Consider the following 21,357-nt stretch of genomic DNA (forward strand, 5'->3'; position numbering starts at 1 on the left):
TATTGGACATCCTACTGGTTACACACCGGCCTGGGTGGGGTGGGGAAAAGGGCCACCCCCTTGAGCGGATCACCAAGGCGGCGGCGGTATGCAGCGCTCACACCCCCTTCACCCTCTCCCTCAGCGGCACCCACCCTCTTTTCCCTTTATGAACCCCAATGTCTTTCCGGCCACGACAACAGTGAGCCAGTAAGCCAGCCCATCCGAGTGCTTGGCCAGTCCTGAGTGCACCCCGCACCGCGGGAGCGCCCCAGAACCACGGGAGGCCAGGGTCCCGTGGCCGGGAGCCAGATGCCCACCGCACAGAGCCTGCAGCGCCCACCGAGCGCGGGGAGCCGCCCGAGCTGCTGCAGGCGTCGGGGACTGGGCGAGAGCAGGACCGCTTTCCCACCCAGCCCGATCGGTCCCGCCCCCACCGCCCAGACCCCGCCCCCACCGCCCAGACCCCGCCCCACCCTGGGCCCCGCCCAGGCGCCCCTATCCCCGCCTCTGCCCCTCCTTAGGCCCCGCCCCCGTGACCTCGGCCCAGACCCCACAGTCTCACTGACTTCCAGGAAATTGACGAGTCAGAAAAGCGCGAGTCTGGGCCCCGCCCCAGGTCCCGCCCCCTAGTTGCGTCATCTCCCTGCGCCGCCGGCGGAAGTCCGGCATGTGTGATGAGGGTTTGTGGCCGGGATGAGGCGTGGGTGCCGGTGAACGGCAGTGAGCGATGACCAGGCTTCTGGGCTTGGCGCACAGAGTGGCTTTGGCTGCCTTGCGTTGCGGTGGCCGCAGCACCCGCGGGCTCGCCATGTTTTATGCCGTGAGGAGGGGCCGCAAGGCCGGGGTCTTCCTGACCTGGTGAGGGAGCCGCGCCTCCCCGGGAGCGGGTTTAGGGCGGCGGTGGGCGGCTCCGCGGCGGGGAGGCGGCTGCCACCCCCGGAGCGCACGGCCCTCGGCCTGGAGTCGGCGCGCGGGGGCCGCGACATGGGGGGCCTCGACTCCGCTTCGTTTTTGCTGGGAGTGTCAGAAACGCCACTTACAGTCTGGGGTGGCCAGAGGCCTCTACCTAATCCTTTTTCCCATCTGTTACGATGAAAGAGCTTCCACAGGGTTACACGTGGTGGAACTCAATGCCTAATCTAATCTTACGGGTGTTTTTAAAAAGGGAATTTTTTTAAATTAATTTATTTATTTTGGCTGCTTTGGGCCTTCGTTGCTGCGCGCGGGCTTCTCATTGCGGTGGCTTCTCTTTGCGGAGCATGGGCTGTAGGTGCACGGGCTCAGTAGTTGTGGCTCGCAGGCTCAGTAGTTGTGGTGCACATGCTTAGTTGCTCCGCAGCATGTGGGATCTTCTCGGACCAGGGCTTGAACCTGTGTCCCCTGCATTGGCAGGCGGATTCTTAACCACTGCACCACCAGGGAAGTCCTAAAAAGAGAAATTCTTGTAAACTAATGTTTGTATCCCTATAACAGCCCTTTGAGGCAGGTGGGATTATTCTCATTTTTGGTTACCGTGGTCAAGAAATTCTTGGGGCCAGTAAGTGACAGATGTAGGACTTGAACCCAGGTGCTACGACTCCATAACCAGGACTCTTCCCACTGTATGATATCAAGGTTTATTATCAGTCTTTGTGTGTGTACGTGAGTGCATAGTGTTTCCCTGTGCAGCTAGGCTGCTGAGGAAGAAGCATCTCAGAAGCTGGCCCTTCTGTTGTAATGAAATGATTGAAGACCCCCAAATTCTAGTATGCTTTGAGGAAAGCCTTATGGTGCAGGTGTATTGTCTGGCTGGCACCTATAGCATGACACAGGGCGAAGGGTTGGACGTGCAAGATAAGACTACAAACTGTAAGGTGTGACCCTTTGCCCCCAAGGAGCTGACAGCCCCAGCCCTTGTCACACTGTTCCCAGCCTAAGACAAGGATCCTTGAAAAAATAGGGTGACAGGGAGGGAGGAGCTTAACACTGCACTTTGTTTCAGGGATGAATGCAGAGCCCAGGTGGACCGGTTTCCTGCAGCCAGGTTTAAGAAGTTTGCCACAGAAGAGGAAGCCTGGGCCTTTGTCAGAAGCTCCGCAAACCCTGATGGTTCAGAAGGTAGTCACGACTCACATCATTGTAACGTTTTAACCTATTCAAAGCCTTTCATATCCCAAGTGTCACTTGATCTATATAGCTGCTCTCTAAGCAGATAGAAAAGAGTATGATTGTCTCCATTTTTCCACTTTACAGATTAGGAAACAGGCTGAAAGCCGTTTAGTGTAGTGACTCCTGTTGGTAAAGTATTGGAGACAAGCCAGGACGCAGATCTCCTGTTCCATTCAGTGCCCTTGCTGTACTTAGTTCCATCTTTTAAAAATACTTATTCTTGTTATTGGATTGAATGGGCTCTAGTTGTAAACTGATGAGTGTAGTTCTTTTCACAGCATGCACCTGTATGCTGTTTCATTTTTACCTAGGATAGAGTCACACAATCGGAATTTCCTCCAGTTTCACATGTTACTGGAAGTAGACTTAATTGAAGTTTAGGGCCCAGTATAAGGGACATCAGGTAGGCAAGACTGATGGTGGCTGCCTTAGAGCACAAAGGTTTAAAATGTAGCCTACCTTGAAGAAGTGTTTTTCATTAACTTTACTCACAGACGTTTTTTACTACAGTGGATAAAGACTGAGAGGAGGATTTTTTTTTTTTTTATGTGGTATGTGGGCCTCTCACTGTTGCGGCCTCTCCCGCTGCGGAGCACAGGCTCCGGACGCGCAGGCTCAGCGACCATGGCTCACGGGCCCAGCCGCTCCGCGGCATGTGGGATCTTCCCGGACCGGGGCACGAACCCGTGTCCCCTGCATTGGCAGGCGGACTCTCAACCACTGCGCCACCAGGGAAGCCCGAGAGGAGGATATTTTAAACCAGCTTCTTTTGAACAGTCTCTCGAGCCCACTGAGATGCTCGAGCATTGAACAGGTGCTCCTCTGGGGTGTCATGACACTTCTGGACAAAGCAGGATTCGGGGAGAGGCAGATCACACTAGGAATCTTCCTTGAAAGGCAAGTTTCCGAGGCAGACGAGACACTCACTCCCTGTGCGGCTGCTTCACCCTCCGTTTCCTAGCAGCTTTTAAAGGGGGTGTGATGTGACAGTTCCGTTTTCTACCCAGGTGAGAAATCGGCTTGGGATAGAAAGCTAGTGTGCAAGTATGACTCTTGTCTTGGTTGGGTTCTTGATACTTCTTTTCACGGGTTTTTCGTTTTAACCAATTAGTAATTTATTCATATCTCAGTTCTTCCAGTATCAGTATGTTTCTGTTTATTAAGTTCTCCAAGTCTTAAGGCAAGATAGTTTTTTATATCTGTGAATCTGCTTTTCTTAAAACTTTACAGAGACCTCCAGTTAGTGACTTACATAATGTATATAAATGGGATTAACATCGTGAATGTTTGAGAGCCATACCAGAGCAAACCTGTTAGCCTCTTTCCCAGTTTTTCTCTTAATATTACATGTATCCTTATTTGGGGATTACTGAGCTATTTGCTAGTTATTGTGGTTTATGTAAGTTGATTTTAGGTTAATTTACTTAAAGAAAAACCACAATTTTGTGAAGGAAAAATTATCTGACAACCATAGTATCCTTTTCCTTCAGAGTCATATCTGTTTTTCAACAACTTTCATTTCAATTTAACTTTCTCAGTTATAGTAAATAAAACCGATTATTTATATCAATATTAAAATTCTGCAAAATTGCACTTCAGCCTGTACCTCTGGGGGTACTTCTGCAGAGCACCTGCAGGAGTATTTTCAAGGTCAGTGTGAGGTAACACCAGTACAGCAGAGCGGACATGTCAGCATTGCTCTGGACATGGTGGCGCTCCCCTCGAGCTCTGCCTGGCTAACCTTAGCATTCTTCGGAGGTGTGGGCTGAGAAGCTATGCCAGGCTCAGTGGAAGTTCCAGCTTATGCCTGTCTAGTCGGTGCTCGGTAAATGCTGGAGCACCATCTCTTAACCCCTGGTTTAGGGGTTTAGAGCAAAAAGTGCACTCTGCAGTGTTGAGGTGGTTATTTTGGACATACAATGAGTTGCTCCTTGTGTGTTTCTAGCTCCACTCTATAAAAGGGTAGTGTAGGAAAAGCTGTTTCAGATCACCTAGTGCTGGGCCCCATTTTATAGCAGCTGAGGGGGGTTAAGTCAGTTGACCGAGTTCACAACTGATAAAAGGTAAAGTTCAAATTGAAACTAGTTTTTTGAATCCTGGTCTAATCCATCTTCTGCGTCAGCTGCCATAATTGTATGAAAGAGTGAGTGAGACACAACCTGAGTGGGTGTGAGAATCCCTTGGGGATTACCCTCAGGTACACCCAGCCTGCGCCACTGGAGGGAAGCTCTCCAGCAGTGCTGTCCCTGCAGGGACCCAATCCCGTTACCTTTTGGTTTCTGTTTCCCTTTTTTAATAAGCCCCATTATCTGTTCTCGCCTTAGATAAGAAATTTGGACCCTTGTTTTCTCTGGGGAAAGAGCCCCTCAGATTTTCAAACTGTCTGTGAGTGCTAAAGGGTTCAGCACCCTTGGTATCTGTTCTGTCTCCATCGAAACCAGATTTCTTTTTTAACAGCAGCTTTGCTCTAGTCTTCGTATTGCCCTCACTGAGCTTATTATGGAAAATTTAATTTCCCAGGATGTCAGTGTCTGAGGTGGTGTGGCCTGTCTTAAGTCTTTCCCTCTATAGAGCCACATACAGCAGGTATTTAAGCCTGACTTAGTGAAGTTCTGGATTCTCAGTCGTTTCATGTTGTGTCCATTGTTTCTGGCTTTTGAGTAGACTCTACCTTTCAGGGCAGAAAAATAAACATGTACAGGAATCACAAGTGAAGGCAAACAAGCGACTTCATGAGCCCTTGGATGAAGGTGAAGGTGAAACCACAGAGCCGTGTGCAAAGCACATGAAACAGAGCGCAGAACCGCTGCCTTCAGTGAGCAAAGACACGTTTTCTTATATGGGTATGTCTTTTTTGGATTTTTAAATTTTTAATACAGTAATCGTATAAGTATATTCATGTGTAAAAACTTTTCCCACTTTCTTAATAAGGGAAATTTGAACTGATGTATAACATTCTTTTCCCCCCCCCCTTTCTTTTTACATATTTATTTATTTGGTTGTGTTGGGTCTTTGTTGTGGCATGTGGGATCTTTTGTTGTGGCACGTGGGCTTCTCTCTAGTTGTGGCACGCAGGTTTTCCCTTCTCTAGTTGTGGTGTGCAGGCTCCAGAGCGCGTGGGCTCTGTAGTTTGTGGCACGCGGGCTCTCTAGTTGAAGCGCGCGAGCTCAGTAGTTGTGGTGTGGGCTCAGTTGCCCCAAGGCATGTGGGATCCCAGCTCCGCGACCAGGGATCGAACCCGCGTCCCCTGTATTAGACGGCGGATTCTTTACCGCTGGTCCACTAGGGGAGTCCTAAGGTCACTATTTTATAATTGATCTAATGGTGTAGAATTATTAGAATTTTGGGCATTCATAGGAAAATTGTTATATAGGCTATGCATGAAAAACTCTTTGATCTCTGTAAACACCAGTGTTCCCTGTACACACAGTATTTCTGGTCACTAAGAAAATGCAAAAACTTCAGCTCTTCAAATAAGAAAGGCCCTGGACAGAGCTCCTTTATATAATTGGTTGGCACCAGCATCTTAACCTTTTACATGTAATCTTTGCAAAACAGAAGTGATCCTACCTTATCCTGAGAAACAAGATAATTGTGAATTTCTCCTCTGCCTTTAGCTCCAGGAATCCAGTGTTTATATTAAGTAACTTAATGGTACGTGAGTCTCCTTTTTGTCATCTACATGTATGAATAGAAGATGAGAATAAATAGCATTTTTTATATAAGTCCGTGTATTTGTAGGTTCTAAGTTTTTCAAGGGAAACCAGTAGAAAATGTTTGGTCAAACTGTATGAAAACTGTATAAATCAATTTTTGCAGTTATGTGAAAAGCAAAACCAAATGTTCTTGACCTGATTATTTACTGATAGTAATTGAAACAGATGTTGGTGGGGTGACTGGGACATGAGCCGTTTCCAATGTACTAACAGTTGCCTGAAGCACCAGGGCACCGGACACAGTGCCTGACGGGCACTGGCAGTCACACGGAGTCAGGGACCAGGAAGGGGTCGTGTTGGGCATCACGTTGAGTTGAACGGAGGAGCCCTGCCCAGCACCCGCGTTCTCGGACCCCCAGCCCCACTCCGGTTGGGGATGTGCTCCGCTGACATCTCACCGCCTCCCTGCTTTGCGTCTGCCTGTTCAGTCTGCCCTCCTTTTAACACGTACCTCCTGGAGCACGGCCTCTGTTTGCTCCACAGCCCTGCCCGCTGACACCCGGCAACCTGAGTTCTCGTCCGCCCTGCCGACCGCTCTGCTGCTCGCCAGCAGCCTGAGGATGGCCTCGTGTCACTCCTTCTCTGCCTTTGCTCTTTACCGCGTTGGTGTGTTGATCAGACTCTCTGTCTTGATGGGAAGAAGCAAAGGCGGGACCACAGTTCACTAGTTGCAAAAGGACCAAGAAAAAAAATTAGGCCAACATTTGTCGGAGGACTTGACCTTCCGGCAGGCAGGTCATTATCAAGGCACTGTTGTCTGCAAGGGCAGCTCCTGGGGGTGAACGTGGCCTCCCCGCACTGCCCCCCACACGCACGTGAAGAGAGGGGCAGTGGCTTTGTTCGCTGGCCTCTGTAACCGGGAATGTAAACAGCAGCGGGGTCTGGGTTTACAGGGCGATTGCCTTCACCTTTAATTCCCCCCGGCAAGCAGAACCGAAATAGGAGTGGATTCCAAGCAAAAAGCTTCAAGTGCCCCCATATAAGGCATTGGTAATGTTTTCCTGCATGGAAAGCTTCCAAAGCATAAGTACTCTCTCAGTTTAAAATGCTAATTCAGTCGTAGTAAGTTTTTAGGTGAATTTCAGCTTTCAGTAACGGTGATACGGTGGCGCTCACTACGTTTCCCGCTTACAGGGCACTCTGTCGTCGTCTACACGGACGGCTGCTGCTCCAGTAATGGGCGGAGGAGGGCTCGAGCAGGAATCGGTGTTTACTGGGGGCCAGGCCATCCTTTGTAAGTAAACCAGAAAAGCTGGTTTTTATTAAGCTTCACAGTTAACCGAAGCATATTCTAAAACTTGGGAAAGACTGAGGCAGGATCCGCTTACTGTTTATTATTTGGTAGCGTTGGCAGGGGTAGTGGAAGCGTCCCACGTCCCTGGGAGGTGGCTTTGGCAAGGATGCACGAGGGGCAGGTCACCATACTGGGAACCCTGCGGTGCCCCTACGAGTCTTGAAGATGAGTGAGCTTAGAGGTGACCCGTGTTTTTCAAAAGGCACAAAGTCAAGGTGATATGACGTGAGATCATTCAAATACACCTGCCCCCAAATATGCAAGAACTTGAGTAGTAACTGACAGCCCCAGAATTCAGTGTGAAAGAGGGGTTGGACCCCTGTGAAGTAGCCACTCCCCAGTGTCCAGGCGCCTGAGCAGCCCTGGGCGTGAGCACGGTCAGCAAGGTCAGCTTCTTGACCTCCTGGCCTGTAAGTCCTTCTGCCTTCACTTCGATGTCTCACTTAGCCTAGAGCCCTCCAGGGGGTGGCAAGCTCGGGTGGCATGAGTGTCCACGGGTTTAGTGCCTGCCCAAGACCACATGCTAGTGTATTTCAGGTCCAGAAATCAAACCTGGCTTTTGCCTTCTGGTCCAGAGTTCTGCAAGACCACACCATGGCACTTTTCAATAAACTGTTAGTATTGTTGGTTTGATTTTTGTATGATTTCCTATTTCAAATAAAAAAGTATACAAGCCTGTTATCAATTAAGAGACTTAAGGAATCACTTTGAGAATTAGCTTATAATTTTATTTTCTTTTGTACTGTTTTGAAACCAGAAATGTCGGAATTAGACTTCCTGGGCGACAAACAAACCAAAGAGCAGAGATTCATGTAAGTTATCAGAGGTATTTTTCCACTAAAAATGTAAATTTATCATTCTTTACCATTGACTAGAACGGTATCAGTGTACTTTCTACCCTCTGTGTGTATAAGATACTCGGAGTCCAGAAGAAACTTAGTTTGGGGCTAGTAACAGTTCTGAAGAGCAGGAGTTTTCTAGAAAAATTATAAAACTTGTTTCAAATAGGTGTCTAAACAGGAGAATTGTAGGTGTAGCGTTATTTCACAGACAATATTATCATTACGGTTAGCACAGGAAAAGGAATTTAGATTTTAAACTTTTTGGTAATTTTGAACATCAGTGTAGAAAGTTGAACAATTTCTGCAGCATGACCACTGATTTGTATCTTCAAGGCAGCCTGCAAAGCCATCGAACAGGCAAAGGCTCAGAAGATCAATAAGCTGGTTCTCTACACAGACAGCATGTTTACTATCAACGGTAAGCGTTTACGTTTGACTTCTTCTAGGGTTTTTCGAGTACATATGAAGGGAAATAGGTCTTTCCTTCCCCTGGAAGAGGTGCGGCATCAGGCAGGACTCAGACGGTGAAGGGGCTGGCGTTGGGTGTGTCTGGTGCCAGGGAAGCCCGTGCTGCTCCGGTGTGTGCCGCGGAGGCATGCTTTGCCAGGCGCCGAGGGCGTGGCCGTGAGATAGAAGATGTGTGCTCCCTCTGGGGGCACCCTGTGTAGGGCCTATGGGGTGGGCGCCTGGGGGGCGCTGATGAGGCTGGAGGGGCGGTGCCTCAGCCCGACGGCCTCAGGACAGACACGCATGAGAGTAAAGGGACGGGGCGAGCCAGAGCACGGCCCCAGTAAGGAAAGGAAAAGTCCAGAAAGCCCCTCAGGTACACGTGGAGCAATGGTCAGAGGGGAGTCTAGGGAGGAAAGAATACCAGAACGTTCGAGAATACTGATCTGTGAGTGTTCCTTGTAGGCATCACTAATTGGGTGCACGGCTGGAAGAAGAGTGGATGGAGGACCAGCACAGGGAAGGAGGTGATCAACAAAGAGGACTTCATGGCGCTGGACAGGCTTGTCCAGGGCATGGACATTCAGTGGGTGAGTGTTATCTTAGATGGTCACTGCTTGTGGCCGTTATGACCAAATGAAATAAACTAGCCAGACAGTTTAATGGTTTCTGTGAGTGATTTGATGACTTCAGTGAAAATAGCAGGGTCCATGGAGTTGCTGTCGTAGCGTGTGTTAGAGCACAGTGGAGTCTTTTGACCATCATCTGAGTAATGCTGCTCTAACAGGCGGGTCCTCTGTGCGGAGCGCTGGGTCCCGGCGCTGAGACTGAGGGGCTCCGGGCTCTCCGCGTCATCCTCACCCAGCCGCCATACCTCGCACTGTTAGAGTGACTTGTGATCGTCAGCCTCCTGGTTTCTTTGGAAGCAGCTGTAATGTCAGTTCAGGCTCATTTATGACGCATCCTCTTAAAAATGTAGTTGTGTGATTACACCTTAGTAACATGATTGTTTTTCCCAAAATGGACATATTTTTCTTACACTAGGTCACTTTTATTAAAATTACCTTTTCAAACAATACAGAGCAAGTTAAACGACAACCATTTTCTTAACCCTACCATCCTCTCCCAGCCCAGGACCCCTGATGACCGTTTGGCAACCTGACATTTAAACATGCCTTTCAGGGAATTCCCTGGTTGTTCAGAGGTTAGGACTCCGCCCTTTCACTGCCAAGGGCATGAGTTCGATCCCTGGTCGGGGAACTAAGATCCCACAGGCCATGCTGTGTAGCAAAACAAAGCAAACAAACAAACAAACAAAAAACCAAAACTTGCCTTTCAGCAACATAAGTGCAAACAGTGGTGAAATCACGTGAGCGCATCCCTTTGTAACAGCACTGAGGGAGAATCAGGTGTGTGTGTATGTCGTATACAGATCCATCCACACATCTACTCTGTCCAGAAAGCTTGCCAGGTCCCACTGTTAAGTCGGAAAAAGGCAATACAACAGTAAAATCCAATTTGTGAAGAAACAAAACGGGATTTCTGTCAGTGTACCCAGTGCACAAGTGCATTGTGCTGAGGAGCTGTGAAGGGAGCCTTCACACTCGTCTTCTCTGAACGGTTGACGTGTTTTATAGTGAGGATGTAGTCATGTGTTGCTTGTGTAAAAAATTAGTAAAAATAAAAGGAAACGTTTTATTTAACAGATGCATGTTCCTGGCCATTCGGGATTTATAGGCAACGAAGAAGCTGACAGATTAGCAAGACAAGGCGCGAAGCAACCTGAAGACTGACCAGGTCCTTTAATCCTTGGAGCAACCTGAGCCAGTGGCTGTTTGTCACCTTTACTTACTGGTGTGAAAAATAAAACTATAGGCTGGACCACTGCAGTCGATGGGCAGACACAGCTTTCAGACTAAATCGGAAAAGCAGGGTAGTGGTCCGTGGCATGTGCCTTAAAGGTGGTTAGATGTGTCATAAACTGAACATCCTTTGAGATTTGAGAATTATTTGAGGTTTTGTTAGAAGTATGCTTTATTGGGCTTGATACTGTTCTCATTAGTTTTATTGCAGTCTAGACAAAAGTGTTAGGGCTTTGATTTAATAAGGATGAGTAAAACATCGGTTTAAAAATGCAGGCAAGAAGCCTAGAAGTATTCTAAGAGTTCATTTACCCAACAGTTGGCAACACTGAGTCATGATTTTTAGGTGGGCTTGTGCCTACAGGCGGATTGGAGGAAGGCATGGCTCCCTTGCTGGGCGCAGTCCTGCCAGGGCCCACGCCTTGGCAGAGGGAAGGTGGGCTGGTCTTACCTGGCGGGGCACTGTGATAGGGCCGCCTGCACACGGGCAGCCCTGGCTGCCCGACCGTTAGGTAGCAACAGTCATAACTTCTAAAGACCAAGGTTGTAAATAAATTTTTTAAAATTGGCGGGGTGGGGGTGGCTATTTTTGTTAAAAGCACTATGCAAGTTAAAAAAAAAAAGTTTGACGTGATTATTTTTACCTTTTATTACCTTTTTGTCATAAAAACATGCAGAAAACGATACAAATGTATAGCTTATTGAATTATTATTGTTATTCTAAGGTGAGTACCTTTGTAACTAGCACCCAGATCAAGAAGTAGAACTTTGCCAGATGCCCAGAAGGCTCTTCACGTGCTCCTCCAGTCACAGCCCCCTCCCTCCCTCCAGAACTAATCCCGACTTCCTTGCTTTTCTTTGTGGCAGTTTTTAGTCTAGTCTACTTTTTTTTTAACTTGGTATTTCTTTTTTTTTTAAACTTGATATTTCTTAAGTTTCTTTAATTTACGGGTTCCGCCTCAATCTCTGTTCTCCTTACAGTTTATCTGTTGAAGAGCCTGAGCCATTTGTCCCGTCGTTTCCCACTGTCAGTTTTGTTGCTCTCACGATCTTGAGGTGCTGTCCAGTATTTTACTCTGTCCTTGGTATTTCCTGCAAATTGGCGGCTGGATCAGAGGCTTGATCACAGTCAGGCTCCACCCCTTGGGCACATGTGTTACGTGCTTTCATCAGAAGGCAGAGCGGTTTTCATCCTTTTGTTGTTGGCAGCTGCCAGTGCTCAGGGCCTAGAATACTGATATGCTGTCATTTTGCTTACGTTTATTGGCTGGAACAGTTTTAGAAGATACTTCCCCTCACCTGATGCTGGCACTCAGTGTGGAATTCACGTACAAAAGGCGGGATAAATGCTAAGATTGGCTCCCGGTCATCCTAAAAAGGTAGCCCAATTAGGGGGTTTTATTTATATATTTTTATAACATGTAAACATACGTATATGTCATGAACTCATGTACTTAAGCCTGTTAGATGGGTTTCAGTCCATCGCAATTTTCCTCTTTATTGAACCCAAATTGCAGCGGCTTTGGCCTGTAGGAGCGAGCCTCTTCAGGTTGGCTCTTGATTTCTTTTGATATTCATATATGTACACATGCGTGCACAGACACACACTGACCACACACAGACACATTCACGCACAGACTGCACACGGTCATAGAGAGCTTTCTTGCAGTCTGATATGTCAGGGTGTTCTAGACCCATCTTGTACCTTTCCTGCTCTAGACCTGGAATTGGCTTTTTCTCTAAGGATCTGTAGTTTCTTTTAATGGGAAAAAGAGGTATTTCAGATCCTTGGTGCTCATTGCTACAGGGTTGGTTGTTGTTTCTAGGCCTAAAAAATACACACGTGTGCGCACCCACATTTAAAGAGAAAGTGTTTTCTGAGCTCATGTTGACAGTCGTAAAACAAACTCAGGATTCCAGGACATTCAGCCTCTTCCATGTTACAGCTGTGTCTCCTACACTGAGATCCCGGTTCTCAGGCTGTGGGACTACGGAGCAGAATATTCCTAATTACACACTTGCTTGTTCTACTTTAACATGTACTACGTTACTAACCCTAATATACCATTAATTACAATGAAAACAGCACTGGAGCCACACCGTCAACTGTTACATAGTAAAATCTCTCCCTGCTGCGCTCATTTAGTCTTATTTCCATGTACTTAATGCTCATAACCAGTGTTTAGGTCAGTGTCAGCTTGGGAACCATACTCCCTGGGCTTCTGTATGTTGAATTCAGCTTGTGTCCTTTATACTTGAAGTTTTGCAGAATATGAAGTCCTTGCCTACGTTTTCTTTCCTTGAGTGTCTTAAATATTCTGTTTTCTTCCAGCATAAAGTGATGCATGAAGAGCCTGATGAATCTTATTTTCTTTCCACGTCATGTACTCTTTGTGCTTAGATGTCCAAAGGGCTTTTTCCTCTTTCTCAAGTCAGCAGTTTTATTGGAATGTATCATGTGTTGGTGGCCCTGGGTCAGTGTTTGCAGGTATGTGGTGTGCTTTTTCTGTGTGTATTTTCAAATCTACTGTTTCAAGGAAGTTTCCTTGAATTGTGGCCTAGTGCTCTGTTTTATTTTTTGCTTTGGTTTTCTTTTGGGGGGGACCCCTGTTATCTGTTGAAATCTGATTTACCCATCTTCAGTATTTGCCAGTTTATCTTGAATCTTTTATCTGTCTTAGGTTGCTTCCATGTCTTGGCTGCTGTAAATAATGCTGCTATGAACATAGGGGTGCGCATATCTCTAGAGGTCTGTTTTCAAAGAGGGCAGTTAAAGGGAAGGGGTGTGCTGAGCTATGGATTCCCCCTGGCAGAATCCCTGGGTCCAGGAGGGTCCTTGCTCAGCTGAGGCTTTTGAATCCCACCCTCTGTCCTCTCAGCCCACGCCCTCTATAGCCAAACATGGACCTTCTCCAACACCACGGTGTCCTCTGTACCGGGGGTCTATATGATGAACAGGGTGCCCCATTCAGGTATGCGACATGCTTCAACCTAACACTTTAGAACCCGGGGGCCAACTGAATGTTAGTGTCCCCAGATTCCTGTGTTGAAGACCTGACCCCCAGTATGGCCCTATTTCGAGATGGGGGTGTTTGTCTCTTTCTGTTATGAGTGCTTGTCTTATGTTTTGTTCTTGTGTGTTTATTAAAGTCTGATGGGCAAGTCCTGTATTGAGATTATTGGGTAGCAAGAGGATGAAATGTAAAAAGAAGTTGGATTCAAAACAAGAAAGGATAGAAAGGTTGTCTGGTTCTTCTCCCCATCATACCCCAGAGAAGCTGCACCCTTTATGGTGTTTTTTAAAAGGCTCTGGAAATCTTGGATCATTCAGTTACAGCCCCTTGGCCACCACGTTATCGTGACACAATGTGACGGGTCTTTTCATAAGGCCATGTAGCTTCGCCCTCCAAAGGGCCTGTGTTCAGGGCTCGTTGTCAGTAGCAGTGAATCTGCTGGGCCTCCCCCAGGACTTCTCTGTGAACAAAGTCACGAATTAGCTTGAGTTTGGGAGCACGATGCTTTCCCTCTTCCTGCTAACCCCCCTTGGCATTCACCCCCGAACCCACACAGACACACACAAGACAAAGGGTGAGGGCAAGAGGACATTTCTTCTACAAAGACAGAGAGACCGCCAGCTATGATGCATCCCATCCTAAGGTTTGACCAAGATGCAGGGTGAGGCTGGACATCTTTTTATAAATTTATCAGCCGTTTGCATATATGATTTCCCATCTAAAGAAGGTGATATCACACTTTATTAGGCCTCCTACAGGGTACTTCAGAAGAAGCAGATGCATAGCATGGTGACTCTAGTTAACAATACCGTATGGTATACTTGGATTTGCTAAGACAGTAAATCTCTCATACACACACATTTAAAAAGGTAACTGAGGTGATGGGTGTGTTGATTAACTTGATTGTGGTAATCATTTTACAGTGTATACATTTATCAAATCATCACATTGGCCCCAAAATAGAACCCCATAAATATAGTCAAGTGAGCTTTGACAAAGGAGCAAAGGAAATACAATGGGAGCAAAGATAGTGTCTTCAACAAATAGTGTTGGAACCATTGGACGCCCACACGCAGAAAAGTGGACCTACGCTTCCCACAAAAATTAACTCAAAAATTTTCACACTCCCTAAATGTAAACTATGCAGAACTATGAAACTCCTAGAAGATAACATAGGAGGAAACCTAGATGACCTTAGGTATGGTGATGACTTTTTAGATAAAAAATCAAGGCACGGGACTCCGCTGGTGGTGCAGTGGTTAAGAATCCGCCTGCCAGGGCTTCCTTGGTGGCGCAGTGGTTGGGGGTCTGCCTGCCGTTGCAGGGGACATGGGTTCATGCCCCGGTCTGGGAGGATCCCACATGCCGCAGAGCGGCTGGGCCCGTGGGCCATGGCTGCTGAACCTGCGCGTCCGGAGCCTGTGCCCCGCAACGGGAGAGGCCACAGCAGTGAGAGGCCCGCATACCGCAAAAAAAAAAAAAAAAAAAAGAATCTGCCTGCCAATGCAGGGGACATGGGTTCAAGCCCTGGTCCGGGAAGATCCCACATGCTGCAGAGCAACTAAGCTTGTGTGCCACAACTACTGAGCCTGTGCTCTAGAGCCCGTGAGCCACAACTACTGACCCTGCATGCCACAACTACTGAAGCCCGTGTGCATAGAGTCTGTGCTCTGCAATGAGAGAAGCCACTGCAATGAGGAGCTGGCACACGGCAACGAAAAGTAGCCCCCCCCCCAAAAAAAGTAGTCCCTGCTCGTCACAACTAGAGAAAGCCCGCACACAGGACGAAGCCCCAACGCAGCCAAAAATCAATCAATCAATAAATTTATTTTTTAAAAAAATCAAGGCACGATCCATGAAAGAGATAATTGATAAACAGGCTTCACTAAGATGTAAAAGTTCTCTGCAGAAGACAAGGTCAAGAGGATGAGAAGATAAGCCACAGACTGGAAGAAAATATTTGCAAAATACACATCCGATAAAGGACTGTTAACCAAAATAGAGAAAGAACTCTTTAAAATTCCACAGTAAGAAAACATACAACCCAATTGAAAAATGAGCCAAAGACTTCACAGACACCTCACTAAAGGAGATACATAAATGGCAACTGAGGACATGAAAAGATGCTCCACATCATATGTCATCAGGGAAATTAAAACAACAGTGAGAGACCACCACACAGCTGTTAGAGTGGCTGGAATCCAGACACCAATAGCACCAAACGCTAGTGAGGTTGTGGAGCAACAGGAACTCTCATCCATTGTTAATGGGGATGCAAAATGGTGCAGCCAATTTGGGAGGAAGATTCTTACAAAACTAAACATACTCTTAGCATATGATCCAGCAATTGTGCTCCTTGGTATTTACCCAAAGGAGTTGGAAACTTCTGTCCGTACAAAACCTGCACATGGATGTTTATAGTAGCTTTATTCATAATTGCCAAAACTTGGAAGCAACCAAGATGTCCTTTCGTACGTGAATGAATAAACAAACTGTGGTCCATCCAGGCAATGGGATATTATGTAGAGCTAAAAAGAAATGACCTATTGAGCCATGAAAAGCCATGGACGAGCCTTAAATGCATGTGTCTAAGTGAAAGAAGCCAGTCTGAAAAGGCTAAAGACTGTGATTCCAACTATGACATTCTGGAAAAGGCAAAACTATGGAGACAGTAAAAAGATCAGTCGTTATGGGGGTGGGGTTGGGGGATCGTGGAATAGGCAGAGCCCAGAGGGTTTTTAGGGCCGTGGAAATACTCTGTATGAAACCATAATGATGGTACATGTCATTATCCTTTTGTCCAAACCCACAGATGGTACAGCACCAAAGTGAAGCCTAGGAGAACTGTGGGCTGCAGGCGATGGTGCTGGGTCAGTGCAGGTGCATCGACTGTAACAAACGTCCTGCTCTGGGAGGGGGTATGGATAGTGGGCCGGTCTGTTTGGGGGGGGGGGAACATGAGAATTCTCTGTACCTTCCTCTTTACTGCCAACCTGCAGCTGCTCTAAAAGCAGGCTTGTACACTTCACATGTATACAATTTTATTTGTCCATTATACCTGTGGAGGGGGAGCTGCAAGAAATGCAAACAATGTGTTAGATGAATGAAGAAAAACGGAAAAGAAACAGTATTCCCACAGCATCTTCAAAATTGCTAGTAAGTTTTCCAGGTTAATCTCCTTTTCAATGCAGTTATTAAGACTGATTATCATTTACGTATAGAAAAGCCACTGTCTTTTGAAACATTAGTAATTCCAGCTTACTAGGCTCTTACTATGTTTAAAACTGCTCCCATTAACTTCCTCGAGTTGTCCAGGTGTACAGCCCCGTCATCTAACAATCATCTCGTTTCTTCTTTCCTGTACGTTATGTCACTTCCTACAGTCTCGTGTCTGATTGCCTCTCCTGGCACTTCCTGACTGTTTCCCGTTCAGGTGAGAAGCAGCGGGGAAGGAGGGCATCGGAGCAAACGTGTTCAGTTACGTGTGCTTTCAACCTTGTCAAGTGTGTGGTGCTGTCTCACGCTTATCTTTGGCGTATCCCATCCAAAAGCACACTGTCGAGTTTATTTCCTGTAGTCGATTTTACAAAGGATAGTCCCACGGACGCCATGGCTCCCAGCCTGTGTCCCCTGCCCCGCCTCCACCTCTGCCTTTCCCGCCCCCTTGGTGCCCAGGTTCTGCACACGGCCAGCCCCCCGCCTCTGCTCCCTGCCTTTTCAGATGCTGCCGCGGTTCCTGCTTTCTCCTTTCTCACTGTTTCTCATCCGAGAGGACTCCTTTACCTCAGCCACCCGGCCTGGAGGTGTGCACCATGGTGGCCCTGGCTGAATGGCTGTGCTTCCCAGTCTGTGGTTCGGAGGGAAACACAGCCAGACTCCAGCCTGGGGAAGCTCGCGTTCAGCGTCAGACCGCGCCTTCCAGTGACTCGCCCCCTTGCGAAGTGGGTGTTGGGGTGGCTGCTGGCATAAGAAGCCAGTACTTGCCAGGACCGACCGAAGGCCACGCGTCCACCCTGGGAAGGGTCCGCCGGGCCCACGTCCCGGTCGTCCACAGGTGTGTTTGCTAAGGAGTGAAACAAATTTCTTTTGATATATGTGGATTCTCTTTTCTAATGACTAAGTTGCTGGGCATAAATATTAGTTGTTTAGACCTAACTGTTCATCCAGGAACTGTCAGGTATTTGTTTTGGCCTGGGGGGGGGGCATGAAAACATTTACTGAGACATTATGGATGCAGTGAATGGAGAGAGTTCCAGAAGCTGTGGGCTCTCCTGTTAGTTTTCTTACTGTTCTATATAAATCATTTCCTGCTTGTCTGTCTTTCCAGTTGGAATGTGAGTTTCCTGTTGGGGGGAGATTTTACAATTTTGCGTCTGTAACAAGGGCCTTCGTCGCACCTGTGTTCCCTCTGGGGTTTAGACGTGTCCTGTCACATCCCAGTGCCACGTGGGCCCTGCCAGTGTCGCCTGGTTGAGGGTCATGGAGACTGAGAGCCCCCAGGGAGGGCGATCCCAGCACCGCAGTTCAGCAGCTTGAAGATGCTCGTTATTTGAGGTTTCAACTTCTCTGAATTTGGGGTGTCTTATGGTCAGGGATGTGTCTCTCTTTAGCTGTCTCTTCACTCCTTAGGGGCCGTGAAATAACTGCACTATTATGGTTGGGGGGTCTTAGATGTTTTGGAATAGGTGACTCAGTCCACAGGCAGTGTCTCAGGTTTGGGTGCTGCGGTCCTCCCGCAGCCCACCCTGCCCTGAGTGTGGTCCTAGGAGCTTCAAGTAGAAAACAGACCCAGCCGCCGTGCATCTCCTGGAGGGTGTCCCGGTTCTGAGAGGTCCCGGGTGCAGAGGCCATGTGGTCTGAGTCTGGAAAGTGGGCTGGGGCCAGGGGACAGGACACGCGGGAAGAACCGCCCCCACCTGGGGAGAAGACAAGACGGGGGCCGCAGCGGCTCGGTCAGGGGCAAACAGCACTTCTCAGACAAACGTCAAGTAATCAGGGCCCGGCTGGAGGATGTGGAGCTGCACGGGTGCCGCCATGGGCTGAACTGTGCCCCCAAAATTGTATGTCGGAGAGCTGGTCCCAGCACAGAATGTGGCTGCATTTGGAGACTGAGCCTTCAGTGAGGTGGTTGCATTATAACGAGGCTGTTTGGGTGGCCCTCGTCGTTGCACAGGGCTCGAGATGCACTTGCAGCGGGAGGGCCGCATGAGGACACAGCCAGCAGGCGGCCATCTGCAGGGCAAGGCGAGAGGCCTCCCAGAAACCAGCCCTGCTGGCATCCTGATCTTGGAGCCCCAGCCTCCGCGACTAAGGGCAGGGAAGCCTCTCTGCTTAAACCCCGGGGCTGTGGTGTTCTGCTGTGGCAGCCCGAGCAGACGGGTGCAGATACATACATGAACGTTTGGAGGATTCCATTCCAAAGTAGAAATGGCGACCGCAGGTGGTGGGGTCATGATGACTGCAGATTTTTGACTGAGTTATTGTTGCTAAGTTTCTCAACTAACTTGTGTTACGTGTTTAATACAAACACATACAAATTGAACATAAACACTGAGGAAGAATCGCCTCACACCTGTCAGAATGGCTGTCATCAAAAAGAACAAAAATGGGGACTTCCCTGGCGGTCCAGTGGTTAGGACTCCAAGCGTCTACCTCAGGGGACACAGGTATGATCCCGGGTCGGGGAACTAAGATCCTGCATGCCGCGCAGCCCAGGCCGAAAACAAACAAAACCCCACAAATAAAAAATGTTCGCAGGGTTTCCCTGGTGGCACAGTGGTTAAGAAGCTGCCTGACAATGCAGGGGGCATGGGTTCGAGCCCTGGTCCAGGAAGATCCCACATGCCGCGGAGCAACTGAGCCCGTGCGCCACGACTACTATGCCTGTGCTCTAGAGCCTGTGAGGCACAACTACTGAGCCCGTGAGCCATGACTACTGAGCCTGTGAGCCACAACTACTGAAGCCCGTGCGCCTAGAGCCCGTGCTCCGCAACAAGAGAAGCCACCGCAATGAGAAGCCCGCGCACCGCAATGAAGAGTAGCCCCCGCTGCCCATGCACAGCAACGAAGACCCAATGCAACCAAAAATAAAAAAATAATAAATTTATTTTTAAAAAATGTTGGCGAGGGTGTGGAGGAAAGGGAGCCCTCCTGCACTGCTGGTGGGAGTGTAAATTGATGCAGCCACTGTGGAGAACAGTATGGAGGTTTCTCAAAACACTAAAAGCAGAGCTCCCATATGCAGAGCTACAATTCCGGGTTTTGTGCCCCGGCCTCTAGTTTGCCAGCTCTCAGTTGGGAACTTGTGCTGGGCCTGGGCGGGACTTTGGGTGGAGCTGGGAGGGACCCCAGAGCCAGCAGTGAACAAAACCTGGGCGGAGCCTAGAGGAAGCCGGGTCCCAGCAGAAGGCGGCGTCCACCGGTCCCCCACCACAGCAGGGAGCCGCCCCGGGCTCAGGACGCGGCCCGCTTCCCGCCTGCGCTCACCCTGCTGGCTCCGGCGCCTGTGAGACACAGCTGCCCGATGGGCACGGGGTTTCCAGCCTGGACCCTCCCCAAGCCCGGGCCGACTCTCCTCGGCATCTGCCCTCAGACCCCTGGCAGACCTGTCAGACGTGCGCACAGCCAGGCAGTCGGCTTTGCCTGCACCCAGCCCGCCGCGCCCAAGCCTTCCCCATCTCAACGCGGCGCATCCCCTCCCTCCGGGCGGGCGCTCAGGCCGAAAGCCTGGGAACTGCCGTGACCCCCATGCCTGGTCCATTCCCCGTCGCATCCTGTTGGCCTTCATGTAAGACGGATGCAGAGTCGGGCCAGCGCCCCTCAACCACAGCAGGCCCACCAGCCCGGGACCCAGCTCGGGTCCTGGCTCCCCGCAGGCTATGCTCAAACCCCTTCGCACGCGGCGCCCTCCCTCCTCCCCGCCTCCCCCTCCTCCCCGCCCTTCCCCCTACCTCCGCCCCGCCCTCCCCTCCTCCCACGTCCCCTCTCCCTCCCTCTCCTCCACGCCCCCTCCACTCCCTCCTCCCCACCCTCTCCTCCGCCGCTCCCGCACCGCAGCCCCTCCGGGCGCCGGGACCCCGCCCTCAGGCCCTGCCCTTGCTTTTCCTCAGCGGCGCACTTTCGCTCCACCAGCCTGCGGGCCTGCTCCGTTGCCTCCTCCCCACACCTGCTCAAAGGTCATTTAACCTGGAGCCTTCCTGGCCACGCCTCAGATGAGTGCAATTCTGCTTCCCTGTCCCCAGTGCCAACTCCCTGCCTCCCTCTCTGTCACTGTCACACACACACGTGTGCGCACACACACATGCACGGGGCTGGCACTTTTCTTCCTATTCACCTGTGTCATGTTCCTGCCACCATCTGACCCACAGGCCGTTGCTTTTCGCTTGTCCCCCTTATTCGAACTTACACTCTGTGAAGCCAGGGCGGTTTTTTTCCTGTTTGCTTACTGTTGCATCTTAGGGCCTAGGACAGCGCCTGGCACAGAGCACGTACCCGGTAAATATTTGTTGAATGAATTGCAAAACAGAGCCTTATCTGAAGGGTCTGAGCAGAGCAGAAAACCAGGGGGCAGGGACTTCCCTGGTGGCGCAGAATCCGCCTGCCAGTGCAGGGGACCCGGGTTCGAACCCTGGTCCGGGAGGATCCCACAGGCCGCGAAGCAGCTAAGCCCGTGGGCCACAGCTACTGAGCCTGCGCTCTAGGGCCCGCGAGCCACGGCTACTGAGCCCAAGCGCTGCAACTACTGAAGCCCACGTGCCTAGAGCCCGTGCTCCGCAACAAGAGAAGCCCATGCACCGCAACGAAGAGTAGCCCCCGCTCGCCGCAACTAGAGAAAGCCCGCACGCAGCAGCAAACACCCAACGCAGCCAAAAATTTAAAAAATAAATTAATTAATTAAAAATAAAAGAAAAAAAAATAAAAGAAAACCAGGGGCAGGCTCTCGGCCGGAAGTAGGAGATTCGGAACTGGATGGAGCAGGCGGACTGAGGATGGGGGAAGGGGTGGGGCGGGGCTGGGCCGGCTCTGAGAGGACACCAGCGCCCCGCTGACTCC

At 49.4% G+C, this 21,357-nt stretch overlaps 1 protein-coding gene across 3 annotated transcripts; it reads left to right on the forward strand.

Annotated features, from left to right (window-relative positions):
- Positions 1-624: 624 nt before the first annotated feature.
- On the forward strand, positions 625-12,649 carry RNASEH1 (ribonuclease H1). 3 transcript variants are annotated; one of them, XR_016395562.1, is made up of 9 exons: positions 625-840; positions 1,964-2,079; positions 4,809-4,973; positions 6,981-7,080; positions 7,898-7,952; positions 8,316-8,400; positions 8,895-9,019; positions 10,136-11,670; positions 12,624-12,649. XR_016395562.1 is itself a non-coding variant. In XM_022561478.2 (8 exons), exons 1-8 carry the CDS (start codon positions 710-712, stop codon positions 10,220-10,222), a joined length of 864 nt encoding a protein of 287 aa, XP_022417186.2. In that variant the 5' UTR covers positions 625-709; the 3' UTR covers positions 10,223-12,649. The 3 variants fall into 3 exon arrangements, 1 of the variants encoding a protein (XP_022417186.2); XR_002642949.2 differs by having other exon boundaries at positions 8,320-8,400; positions 10,136-12,649; XM_022561478.2 differs by having other exon boundaries at positions 10,136-12,649.
- The last annotated feature ends 8,708 nt before the right edge of the window (positions 12,650-21,357 follow it).

This window comes from Delphinapterus leucas, chromosome 13 (genome assembly GCF_059928025.1).
Source record: "Delphinapterus leucas isolate spDelLeu-1000000601 "Yukka" chromosome 13, BTC_Dleu_Yukka2, whole genome shotgun sequence".
In the NCBI taxonomy this organism is placed as follows: Eukaryota; Metazoa; Chordata; class Mammalia; order Artiodactyla; family Monodontidae; genus Delphinapterus; species Delphinapterus leucas.

Coding starts and splice junctions, on each gene's coding strand:
- RNASEH1 (XM_022561478.2), top strand. CDS start 710: ATGACCAGGCTTCTGGGCTTGGCGCACAGAGTGGCTTTGGCTGCCTTG. Junction 2,080..4,808: donor AAACCCTGATGGTTCAGAAG/GTAGTCACGACT, acceptor TCTACCTTTCAG/GGCAGAAAAATAAACATGTA. Junction 7,081..7,897: donor TGGGGGCCAGGCCATCCTTT/GTAAGTAAACCA, acceptor TTTTGAAACCAG/AAATGTCGGAATTAGACTTC.